Source organism: Oncorhynchus mykiss, chromosome 3 (assembly GCF_057628025.1).
Source record: "Oncorhynchus mykiss isolate SJ-2025 chromosome 3, ASM5762802v1, whole genome shotgun sequence".
Lineage (NCBI taxonomy): Eukaryota > Metazoa > Chordata > Actinopteri > Salmoniformes > Salmonidae > Oncorhynchus > Oncorhynchus mykiss.
The window spans coordinates 40,464,192-40,477,346 of record NC_143024.1 but is presented as its reverse complement, the minus strand read 5'-3'; the positions used below and the strand labels follow the sequence as shown (position 1 = coordinate 40,477,346).

The window sequence follows — 13,155 nt, the reverse complement described above, 5'->3', positions numbered from 1 at the left end:
AACAATAGCGGTAGGGGAGCGGCCATCCATCGGAGGCATCCAGTCTAGATAGATAGGCCTGTTTGATGTCAAACAGAGGGGTAAGTGAACACACAGTACCTGCTTGGATGTTAGATTTCTGTTTGGACGCGTGAGCTCCTCTGCCTCATCAGTTTTCCTCTTCTTGCCAACCTGTGTTACAGCTGAGGAACAAAAGGTTGGCCAGTAAGTGGATGACCCGTAGGCATGGAATTCCTAAAACACTTAATAGGACATTCCCATTCTATTTATATGGTTTGATTGCTTGTTTGGTTTCAGTTTGACAGTGGTCTTTGGCCAAATACCTACTCTAATTATACATTTTATCTGCTGCTATCCATGAAGACTTGTATAAAGTCTGTACTTTGTGTAAAGGAAAGTGCATGTTTTGCTAGAAGGCCCTTGTATTCTTTGATGGAATACATTTGCCGGGTTAGAAGAAAATAAATCCCATGACTGGAACTTAAGTTGATCTCAGATCAAATGTCTGCGGAGGGAAGTGAACCTCCCCTTTCATGTAAAAAAATAAATAATAATCATGACCATTATGCTTTTAGGGAAAGAGGATCATTTTGTACATGTATTAAACTGCAAGTTTGACCAATTCCAGTCCTTTTCAATTGGAAAAAGAATCCATATGACAGAAATCCGTGACAACTTTAACCCCTGCATTTGGGATGTCAGGTAAGCCCACAAAGCAAAATCACTAATAAGTTGAAATTAATTTGCTACCTTTAGGTTGAGGGTTATTCGCCGCCTGCTTCACTTTCATGTCTGTGAGCACTTTGTCAGAGAGTGCCTTCGGAATCCTGAACAAAAAAAGAACAGTAGAAAGAGTCGTCACATATAATCTCATTACTCCCTGCACATCCAGACAGTTTAGTCCAGTTGGAATTCGCAAATTGGCCGCAGATGACTCTTATTTGACGTTGTTGAGTGAGGGCGTGAGCTTAAGTTCACCAGCGAGAGAGACAGTTGGTGAGTCCGCAGAACATGACATAAATGGTGATGGAAAACCCCATCTATCAGACAGAACGGTATGAGTAGCTGCCAATCCCCAGGTGCCTGGACAGTGAAAAACGAGGCATGTTTCACCTCAAAGGACCTAGGCACCCTTCATCTCTCTATGGCTTCGTCCCAAATGGCATCCTATTTCCTACATGGAGCACTACTTTTGTAGTTCACTATATAGGGAATAGGGTGCCACTTGGGACAGAGCTATGCCGGTATTTTGGACAAGAATCGGGGTTGATGTGGGTTTATTAGAAAATAATAAAGCACATCTTCAGAACAAGACTGAAATGATAAGTGGTGGGGAGAACGGAGAAGACAAACCGGATGGCGGAGAAGCGCTCGAGTCTGGCCTGGTCTAGGAACTGCTTGTACTTTGCAATCTTTCCATCCAGTTCGCGGATAGTCTCACGCAAACTTTTTTTTCCTCCACCTTGGCAGGCTGACCGGCTGGGGTGGTGGCGGCACACTCAGCATCTCCCGCTGCTGTCTCCCCATCCCCCTTCTCTTCATCTCCATTTTCCTCTTCCACGTCCGAGAAAACGAGGTAGTCAGTCTGCACGGGTGCCAGGTCTTCATCGTTGAACTCGGGCGCCACATTGATCTTGCCGAAGTTCTGCCGGACGTTGGAGAGAATCTTCTGCACCTGCTCATGTTTCTGCTGCTGCTGGGCCTCCTGCTCGGCCGACACTGCAGCCGCCACCACCTCGCTCTGCTCCTCTGTTGCACCTTCTTCCTGTACACGCTCTGTAGCTTCTGGTGCCCCCTCCACTGGGAGTACATCCTTGCCCTGAAAACAACACACCAGTCAGTACAACTTTCATAATCATGGCTAGGTTCCGATTCTCCTGAAGTGTGCACTTGCACACTCATTCGACATAGATTTAAAAATGATGGAAACTCACTCCAGCCAATGCTTACACCAATCCAATGGGGAGAGTGCAAGCACACACTTCAGGAGAAAGGTAGAGAATCGGGATGCATGCAGACCATGTGTACATTTCAGATCGAGTGGACAATATTGCCCACCTGCCATCTTGTTGCTCACCTGAGAGGACCACAACAGAAATAAGACATTGGGTTTTAGCCTCAATCATTTTAATGTATGCATCGTTGTCCCTGGCTGGAAGCAGCTTTATATATTTTTACTTGTCAAATAAAGCAAATGTAAAAAACAACTTGAGCAAAGAAAGTCAATGTGACCATGCTTGCACTCTTGCCCCATCTTGGCAAGGCCTGTGATGATATTTTACATTTAGCCAGAGGGTGGCAGACTATAACCAGAATATGTGCTAACATTGCTGTTGAGAATGTCTCTTTATTTTCGTCTGCGAGGGAGAGAGTTTTACTCCAGCTGTTCGTCCACCCCTCACCTCATGCTCTCCCTCACAGCCAGGGGGTTTTACGAAGAAGGGGATGCGTCCTCTCTGCCAGTCGTTCAGCACCATTTTGGAGACACAGGGAAGGTCTGGCTCACCCCCCTGCAACAGATCATGCATTAGGGAAACATGAGAAGAAAATAAAGTAGGAATAAATGGAGTGTCCTTACATAGACTTTATGTGCCACTTGGTATTGATGGGTTCCAAATAAGCTTAGTAAACTTTAGGGTCAAGTGTAGAATTTCAGACGGATCAAAAAAATGGCCCATACAAAAACAGAGTGTATGTTTAGGGAAGATCATTTTTTACCACTGACCTACAGCTTGTCAAATACACAAAGGATAAATCCTGAATATAACACACACCTTTCAGGACTAAAGTATATTGTGACATTCAAATTCCCTTAACCACAAAGAGTTTTAAAGATAATTCAGACAGATGAAAGATGGTCAGAAATGAAGACAAGCAGCCCAGGCTATGTAGCCTGGTGGTCTCAGATCTGTGCCGTCTTGCCAATCCCTATGGTCATTAGCATGCCAAACAACAACCATAAGAGTTGGCTATGAAGCACAAACAGATCTGGGGCGACCAACAGCCTACAGACAATTACCATGTACTGTGACTTCAGCCCCCATTGATACACTCCAGGGTTATGTTAATTAAGTACCAAATGAGACAACTGACTGCGACAGGGAGGGACTATCCGGTCGTGTCCAATAAGAAACACTTTTTGTTTTCAGTTCAAATGTTTTCCCTACAGTGTGCTTGAATTAATATGACACAAGCCCTGACCTTAAGGAGTTTGCCCATGCGCATCGCCAGTTTCTCCAGGAAGTCCTCTGGGGAGCGCCAGGTGGGGATGCGGTACGTCTTCTGGATGTACTCTGGTTTGGCCCGCTCTAGCACTGCCGGGATATGCTCCTCCGGGTTACGGATCTTCTCCACTTGCACCTGGGAAACAGCAGTGAAGCATACAATGATACAATTGTTAGGTTAGAAATGATACAGGTTTAGACATGGAAGTATAAAAAAAAAACTATCAATGAGAAAGTTAAGACGCACAAATATCATACCCCCAAGACATGCTAACCTCTCACCATTACAATAACATGGGAGGCTAGCATTTTTGGGAGGGGGGGGTGATATTTCTTCATCTAACTTTCTCACCCATCATTATTCACTATACATTCAGGACTATCTGTAATCATGGTACCATCAACATTAATATATATAAGTGTTTAGAAACATTCTATTCACCATGAAAGTGACTCCAAAATGAAACATTATTTACCTTTCATTTCTATTGGGCACAAAATTACCTGAAACCCATTAAAACAAACAGAAAATGCATCCAATAAGTTTGGCTTCACAAGCTTGACGAAATCATTGCATGCTGGGAATATGGGACCAAATACTCAACTTTTGACGACCTTAATACACAAGTGAATTCGTCCCAATATTTTTTGTACCCGAAAAGAAAGAGATTACCCAACATGGATGAAAATACCCTAAAATTAAAGCTGACCATCTGGGCCTCCCGGGTGGCGTAGAGTTCTAGGGCACTGCATCGCAGTGCTAGCTGTGCCACCAGAGACTCTGGGTTCGCGCCAGACTCTGTCGCAACCGGGGGGTCCGTGGGACGACGTACAATTGGCCTAGCGTCTTCCGGGTTAGGGAGGGGTTGGCCGGTAGGGATATCCTTGTCTCATCGTGCACCAGCGACTCCTGTGGTGGGCCGGGTGCAGTGCACGCTAACCAGGTCGCCAGGTGCACAGTGTTTCCTCAGACACATTGGTGCGGCTGGCTTCCGGGTTGGATGCGCGCTGGGTTAAGAAGCAGTGCGGCTTGGTAGGGTTGTGTTTCGGAGGACGCATGGCTTTATTCACACCCGTACAGGAGTTGTAGCGATGAGACAAGATAGTAACGACTGGATACCACGAAATTGGGGAGAAAAGGGGGTATAATTCACACAAAAAAAGCTGACCATCTGCACTTTAACCATTTCAAATCCAAATTGCTGGAGTACAGAGCAAAAACTATTTCCCACTGTCCCAATACATTGAGCTCACTGCATAACCCTGCCTGCTCAAATAAAATAATAAAAAATGGTTTACTACAAACAAAACAACCATATAGATTATTGATGGAGAAAAATAATAACATACCACTCCTTTCAACACGATGTCGCTCTCGCTGTCTTCAGAGGGGTAAACTACACCAGGGCAGTCGATGAGAAAATGCGTCGCATCAGGGTGATGTACTGCCACACCTGGAAGAAGAGACCGGGCCCAAGATCAGCTAAGTCACAGGGTCTAATGACTTTCTACTCAGAACCTATTCACAAGAACTCACCGGTTTGGGACAATTACATTTCATTTGATAATGTAGCAGAAATTAATACCCTACTGCATAAACAAACCAAACAGATCTTAATCTACTACCCCCCATATTACAAAAGTTGAACTATTGTATTCTGCCATTAGCGGGAAAATACCATTATCAAAAGGGACCGCAAATGCGATTATGCATTTAATGCTTTTTTATAAAAGGTGCATTTTTATGGTGAAAATTATCTTCCTCAAACTTGAAACTTCGTTCTACAGTTGCACCACTGGTTGCATCACCTGATGCATCATCTGATCGTAAGGCACTACAGAGGGTAGTGAGTACGGCCCAGTACATCACTGGGGCCAAGCTTCCTACCATCCAGTAGGCGGTAAAGTGGAAAGCCCAAAATATTGTCAGAGACTCCAGTCACCCAAGTCATAGACTGTTTTCTCTGCTACCCCTCGGCAAGCGGTACTGGAACGCCAAGTCTAGGACCAAAAGGCTCCTTAACAGCTTCTACCCCGAAGCCATAAGTCTGTTGAACAACTAATCAAATGGCCACGGACTATTTACATTGACACCGCCACCCCCATTTGTTTTGTACACTGCTGCTACTCGCTGTTTATTATCTATACATAGTCACTTCACCCCTTCCTACATGTACAAATTACCCCGATTAACCTGTACCCCCACACACTGACTCAGTACCGGTACCCCCGTATATAGCCTCGTTATTGTTATGTTATTGTGTTACTTTATTTGGTAAATATTTTCTTAACCAACAGTGCAGTTCAAGAGTTAAGGACTTGTAAGGAAGCATTTCACGGTAAGGTCTACACTTGTATTTCGCGCATGTGACAAATAAAGTTGGATTTGGGTATGATTTAAAGGTCGCAAAAAAAGGCATGCATTGTTTCTTGCCTTACACTGGGCATCATTCACAAGTGACATATTGTAACTCAAACTATTCTTGATTTAAATATTCTTTACATATACTAACTAAAATCTGAAATGCATTTTGATTTACAATGGACCATTATCTATGCTTAAATATCAAATGGAGGATGCTTTTCCAGTGGTTCATTTTCATGCCCGCCAGATAGGCTATACTCCTGTTGCAAAGACAAGCAATGTGCTTAATACTAGGAAAGTTGAGATATAAATATAGTAGACCTAGCCTTTAGAAAGCTGATGGCTTCTATTAAAAGTAAGAGGATCCCATCACTCTGTTCTCTCACACAATTGCATTGCCTATAGAAATGTTGCAGAACATGAGCTCTCATGAAGTGTTTGATGATATTTTTGATGACATTTGCATTGTCAGAGTGATTAAAAAGGACAGAGTGCTGAGTACCTAGCAGTTAACGAGTTTGGTAGGCTACTAATGATCATCAGCCACATCAGAGCTTGGAGAAGCCTAATTAGCATGACTAAACGGTCACAAAGAATTTGACTACCTTCAAGGCTCATGACCGCCGGTAACACGGTCACCGTAACAGCCCTAATCAGGTCTACCACCGTCGTGTCGTCGGCAAACTTAATGTGTTGGAGTCGTGCGTGGCTAGGCAGTTGTGGGTGATTTGGGAGTACAGGAGGGGACTAAGCACGCACCCAGAGGGGCCCCCATGTTGAGGGTCAGCGAGGCAGATGGGGAAGTCCATCAGAATCTAATTTAGGTCTGATTTAGGTTGTTTATCTACTTGCCCAGAGTCAGACGAACTCATGATTACCATTTTTATATATCTCTGCGTGCAGTTTGGAGATTGAAGTTAGCTTAGCGCAATTGCTGGAAATCTTCCGGTACAGTAGCCAGCTCCTCTCAAAAGCAGGGGAATAAATCTAACTACACCAAAACTGGGTGGTTGGTCATTTATAGTCTTACAAATCTATACATAGTAATCAATATTTTATACATTTGTTAATTTCAATGATCATCAATCAAACAAAACTAGATTCTATCCACTGCCTCATTCTCTGACCAGTTGTTGCATAGAGATTTAGAGATAGCAATGTTGTATCGGTCTCAATGGCTCTGCCCGTGTGCTTACAGACGCTATAAATGGAACAGATAAAACATTACTAGCTCTATAAATCTCTATGCAACAGGGAAATAATGAGGACGTGGATAGAATCTCAGATCTTATGAATATCAGTTGAAATTAACTAGATTAGCATTGATAAAACAGTTAATAACCTCTTGAAGCTAGGGGGCACTATTTTATGTTTGGAAAAATAACGTTCCCAAAGTAAACGGCCTATTTCTCAGGACCAGATGCTAGAATATGCATATAATTGACAGATTAGGATAGAAAACTCTAAAGTTTCCAAAACTGTCAAAATATTGTATGCGAGTATAACAGAACTGATATTGCAGGCGAAACCCTGAGGAAAATCCAATCAGGAAGTGCCTCTTATTTTGAAACCCTTCTGTTCTTATGCATTCCTATTTCCCATTTAAAGGGATATCAACCAGATTCCGTTTTCTATGGCTTCCCTAAGGTGTCAACAGCCTTTAGACATAGTTTCAGGCTTTTATTTTAAAGAATGAGCGTGAACGACCACATTGCGTAAGTGGATAGTTGGGGGCTCTCAGAGTGAGTTGTGCGCAAAAGAGAAAGGCGGCCATTGTTACTCCCGGTCCTAGTGAAAAGCCAACTGTCCCGGTTGATATATTATTGAATAGATATTTGAAAAACACCCTGAGGATTGATTATAAAAAAAAAACTTTTGAAATGTTTCTGTTGACATTATGGATATCATTTGGAATTTTTGTCTGCGTTGTCGTGACCGCTCTTTCCAGTGGATTCCTGGGCATAACGCACCAAACTAACGGAGGTATTTGGATATAAAAAATATCTTTATGGAACAAAAGGAACATTTGTTGTCTAACTGGGAGTCTCGTGAGTGAAAACATCTGAAGATCAAAAGTAAACGATTAATTTGATTGCTTTTCTGATTTTCGTGACCGAGCTACTTGATGCCTAGTGTACATAATGTTATGTTATGCTATCGATAAACTTACACAAATGCTTGTATTGCTTTCGCTGTAAAGCATAATTTCAAAATCTGAGACAACAGGTAGATTAACAAAAGGCTAAACTGTGTTTTGCAATATTACACTTGTGATTTCATGAATATTAATATTTTCTAGTAATATTATTTGACCGTGGCACTATACTACCGTAATTGCTGGACTATTAAGCGCACCTGAATATAAACCGCACCCACTGAATTATAAAAAAATATATATATTTTGTACATAAATAAGCCGTACATGTTTATAAGCCGCAGGTGCCTACCGGTACATTGAAACAAATGAACTTGGTCACTATCTTCCTCCTCCTGTGCACTGAAACCACTGAAGTCATCTCCTTCGGTGTCGGAGTTGAATAGCCTCAGAATTGCTTCATCCGATGTTAGATCATTTTCATTGTCGCTCTCGTCACTTTCATCCGGAGGCAAATACCCCGCTGAGCTCATGCTGCCCCTTCAACACGCAGCAGTCCAGCCTTTCGAAACCTGTTGATGATAGTGGATTTTTTGACAATGCTCCACGCTGTCAGGACCCACTGGCAGACTTGACCATAAGTTGCTCTTCGCATGCAGCCCGTTTTAGTGAAGGATTTCTCCCCACTTGTCATCCAAGCCTCCCACTGAACAAGGAGCGCCACCTTAAATGCACAATTTACACTGATGTCGAGTGGCTGCAAATACTTTGGGCCATCTGCTTTTCTTCCCTCTGAAAGCTTTTGTTGTATTTTTGCACTGAGTCAGTTCCTCACGCTGCTGTTTCCAAAGTCTTATCATCGACTCATTAAGGCCAAGCTCCCGTGCAGCAGCTCTATTTCCTTTTCCAACAGCCAGATCGATCGCCTTCAACTTGAAAGCTGCATCATATGCATTTCTCAGTGTCTTTGCCATGATGAGGGTGACAAAATTACTACCGTAATCAGAATGATGGGAAGTTTGAGCGCGCTCGATTTACGTCACATTATGTGACGGTGCTCAGTTTTTTGGCGGCATGAATCTTGTGAAAGCGGGAAAAATCCATAAATTAGCCGCGTCATTGTATAAACCACGAGGTTCAAAGCGTGGGAAAAAAGTATCAGCTTATAGTCCGTAAATTACAGTATTCAGAGTTGCTGATGACAATTATACCGGATCCGGGTTGGGTGGTTCTGAGAAGTTAAGGATACTATAGTTATCACTTTTCACATTGAATTTAGAAAACTACAAAATGGTAAGACCTGTTTTTAATTTAAAAAAAATTGGTGCCACTCTGCACACAAGCTTGTTAGCTAGCTCTGGTCTAGCTTTCAAAATCCAGGTGGCATTATGTGTAATGTACTGGAAACAGTGTCATGACTAAGGGCTGACTCTGGTCAAACTTTAGTTAAGCCAAATCTCAAATTCAAAGACATTAAAGTAGGTATAATTCTGTAGGCCTAATTCAGATAATGCATGTCATAAGAACAAGATGCCCAGTGCTCTCGTCACCCACAACATTTCAGACCCTACACTACGTGCACAATTATTAGGCAAGTGAGCAGTCTGATCTTAGCATTATTTCTATGCACATTTTCCAACTCCAAACCATATAAACTTGAATGCTTATTGGATTTAAAATCATTTTCAGGTGATATGTATTTGTGTAATGAGGGAGGGTGTGGCGAAAGTGAATAACACATATCAAGGTGTGCATAATTATTAGGCAGCTTCAGGTAAAAATGGGCCAAAAAAGAGATTTAACTGACAATGAAAAGTCAAACATTTTAAAATTCCTTTCAGACGGATGCAACGCTCTTGAAATAGCTAAACTATTGAGGGGTGACCACCGGACAATCAAACGTTTTTTTTTGCGAATAGTCAAAACGCATGGAGAAGAAAAGACGCAAATGAACTGCAAAAGACTTGAGAATAATTAAACGTCAAGCTACCAGGAACCCATTATCCTCCAGTGCCACCATATTCCAGAACTGAGAAGAATTAAACATCAAGCTACCAGGAACCCATTATCCTCCAGTGCCACCATATTCCAGAGCTGCTACCTACCTGGAGTGTCCAGAAGTACAAGGTGTCAAGTGCTCAGACACATGGCCAAGGTCAAGAAGGCTGAAAAACCACCACCACAAGTTGAAGCGTCAAGATTGAAAAATCTGTCTTATGGTATTTTATTTTTTTTGCCCAAAGGTTTTATGGACAGATGAAATGAGAGTGACTCTTGATGGACCAGATGGATGGGCCCGTGGCTGGATCAGTAATGGACATAGGGCACCACTTTGAGTCAGGCGCCAGCAAGGTGGAGGAGGGGTACTGGTATGGGCTGCTATCATTAAGGATGAGGTAGTTGGACCTTTTCATGGACTGAAACTCAACTCCCAAACCTACTGCCAGTTTCTGGAAGATTCTTTCTTCAAGCAGTGGTACAGGAAGAAGTCCTCAGCATTCAAGAAGGCCATGATCTTCATGTAGAACAATGCTCCATCACATGCATCACAAGGACTCCACTGCTTGGCTAGCCAGCAAGGGCCTCAAAGATGCCCAAATAATAACCTGGCCCCCTTCCTCACCTGACTTAAATCTTATTGAGAACTTCTGGGCCCTTCTCAAACCTGAGGGAAGACAATGCACCTCTTTGAACAGCATTTGGGAGGCTGTGGTTGCTGCTTCAGCAAAAGTTGATTGTGAACAGACAGACTCATGGATGGAAGGCTCATAGCAGTTATTTAATATTTTTTGAAGGCCAACATTTTTATTTAATTGTCATTTTGTGTTACTTATCTGTTACACTTACTCTAAAAATGTAGTATAAACAAGTGAGTTGGGAAAAATTATTTTTGTAATATAGTTGCCTAATAATTGTGCACACATATTCCCCCGAGAAAGACAAAACTCACTTTTCCTTTGTTAAACACTCAGGTAAATAACAGTTGATTGACTGAAACCATTGTTTGATCAACAATAAAATGAATCCTGAGGAATACAATGCCTAATAATTGTGCACGCAGTGTACAATTGTATGTCCAATGCATTTACATAGCTTGCCCTCTCCATAGCAAGTGGCTCTACCCATTGGTGAAGTAATTTAACGTTGAGGTACATTTTTAAAAGTATCGATATCAGAGGTTTCAAAAGGAACACAAAATAATGGACGAAACTGGAAAATGATTTCAGTTCCAACCCCTGGTAAGAAGGTCTCCTGCTTTTGAGAGGAGCTGGCTACTGTACTGAGAATCACATTGCTTTTCTCTTCTGCCTGAAAACCAATACTCATATCCCCATTTGGACAAAGGAAGGAAACATTTAACAAGCTTGTTTTTTTTTTTTAAACACAAACAAACGCATTGCACATCCATTCAAACAACTGGGCGTGAGAGAGTTAGAGACAGGAGGGCCAGCCTAATGCTGAACAACCTTGTTTGGCCAAAGACAGGCAGACAGACGCTAGCAGCCTCTGGCGAGAGCCACCTTGCATTGGGCGATAAACTCTCGCTGGTTACGCGCCGATCTGATAGATCCCAAAGAGGAGGGAAAAAACCAAACTTGGATCTCGTTTGCACGCTCACAGCTCTGGCAACAGACGGCCAACTCCGATAGTATCATCCTCAGTGGGGTTTCCAGACATCCAGATCCACCGTTTGGTTCCAAACAGGATGAACAGGTCCAGCGAGAGGAAATGAAGGATGAGGGTTATTGTTTCTTGCTTTTTGGCCACGTCTCTGCCAGGTATCAGACGTGTATAATCGATGCGGAGGGTTTAAATACATATACTTCAGCGCATCGTTGGGAAGTTACTTAGGATATGAGTAGCACACTGATACACAAAATGTAGCCTGCAACATTCTATTCTGTGCTGTCTTAGCAATCAAGGGAATTGCGTGAGATTGTCGTCCCCCCACCCCCCCCTGCATTGGCCATTATTGAGATTACATGGACGTATGTACATAGCTCATCATGACACCCCAGGTATCAATATGGGCTTATGTTCAAGTATTTTTATTTAAAAAAAAATATTTGAGGGGAACGATACCATACCTTGGTCTCACCGGCGAGGGGTGCCACGTTGCAGACCTTCTTGGAGCGTAGAGTGTTGATGACAGAGTTCTTTCCCACGTTGGGGTAGCCGATGAACCCAACGCTGATCTGCTTCTTGTCTGTGTGGAGCTGAAGAGGCAAAACAAGTTAAAATAGCAGTTTCCTGAAAACCAGTCTATACTTAACCTGTCTTCAATTTCGGACAGCAACAACTCCAGACCACACTTTGATGTAGGCCAAAACCAATAAAACATGTGACCATGTAATCTAAAAAAGCTTGTTTTCACCAGCAAAAAATAGCTACTGGAAGCAGATAAGTCTACACCATGGATCAAAAATCTGTCAAAACCAAGAGGTAGGTATAAATATTAGTCTCCTCTGAGCATTCAAGGCCCTGTTTTATGGCCCGTGCGTCCCAAAAATAGCTCGGCAGCAGATGTGAGGACCCCGTGCGGAGCCGTATGCTCATAAGGGTGGTTAGAGTCGGTTGCCATGACAAAAGCTGGCCATTTGTACCAACTTCTGCTCCTTAGGGACCTACTTTTGACCAAATGGGGAGTGTAGTTCGGTCCATGTGGAGTGGGGAACTCGTGTGTGTGTGTGTGTGTGTGGGTGGTGCGCCTACCTTGCCAAACTGCCTGAGGAGTTGGATGAGGGAGCCCTTGCCGAACGAGTTGGTGAGGCTGGCATGGAAGGCCAGGGTGGGGTACTCGGCGGAGAGCACGGCTACCCAGCGTTTCTGGTTCGAAGACAACAAAACAGACAGACCTAAGTTAGACAGACATGGACATACATTTACTCTATGTGAAATGTTAGTTTGCACAGCACGTGTGTCAGTATGAAAGGAAAGTATGTCGATAGTAGTCTACAAAGCAGGCGAATATCAAACATCAAATATCCTGCAAGTATGCACAATTCAGTTGGCCATTGAACAATTTATGTCTAGAAATGTATAATTTACTCTAGGGGTCGGGCAGCATCTTCTCCGATGCTGATGGAGTAAACAATATACTTTTGAGCGGGAATGAGGTGCGGTTACACAAGATTAGCACTGGAGAATAACCCATTTAATACAAGGCACAAACCATGTGTCATTTCAATGTAAGGCTGACATTCCTTCATAATGTGTGCTGAACAGTGCATCTCTAGTGTATTCCACTGGCACGACAGCAAAATCCTGAAGCACATCATGAAAACAGTTGGCGCGGACACCATCCTTCCTGCTTTGGTGACCCCCGAATCCACACACACGTTATATGAGGCCACAAGCTATCCTTCGTCAAAGTAGAGCAAGCATGATACGGGATTGGAAAGAAAAAATAAAAGTTGTGGATAACTACTTCCATAAAACTCCTGAGAACATCAACTCACTCCAGAAAACAA

General features: G+C 42.9%; 1 protein-coding gene and 1 pseudogene across 1 annotated transcript in view; one reads left to right on the top strand and one right to left on the bottom strand.

Moving 5' to 3' along the window:
- The window catches only part of LOC110517275 (nucleolar GTP-binding protein 2-like), a 39,071-nt gene that overhangs the window by 739 nt on the left and 25,177 nt on the right, over positions 1-13,155 (bottom strand). Inside the window, 10 exon segments of the mRNA XM_090229270.1 lie at positions 100-182; positions 751-827; positions 1,354-1,453; positions 1,456-1,819; positions 2,403-2,510; positions 3,202-3,360; positions 4,575-4,648; positions 4,651-4,678; positions 11,773-11,901; positions 12,398-12,511. Coding sequence (XP_090085396.1) covers positions 100-182; positions 751-827; positions 1,354-1,453; positions 1,456-1,819; positions 2,403-2,510; positions 3,202-3,360; positions 4,575-4,648; positions 4,651-4,678; positions 11,773-11,901; positions 12,398-12,511 — 1,236 coding nt within the window.
- Positions 9,215-10,456, top strand: LOC149984542 (uncharacterized; annotated as a pseudogene).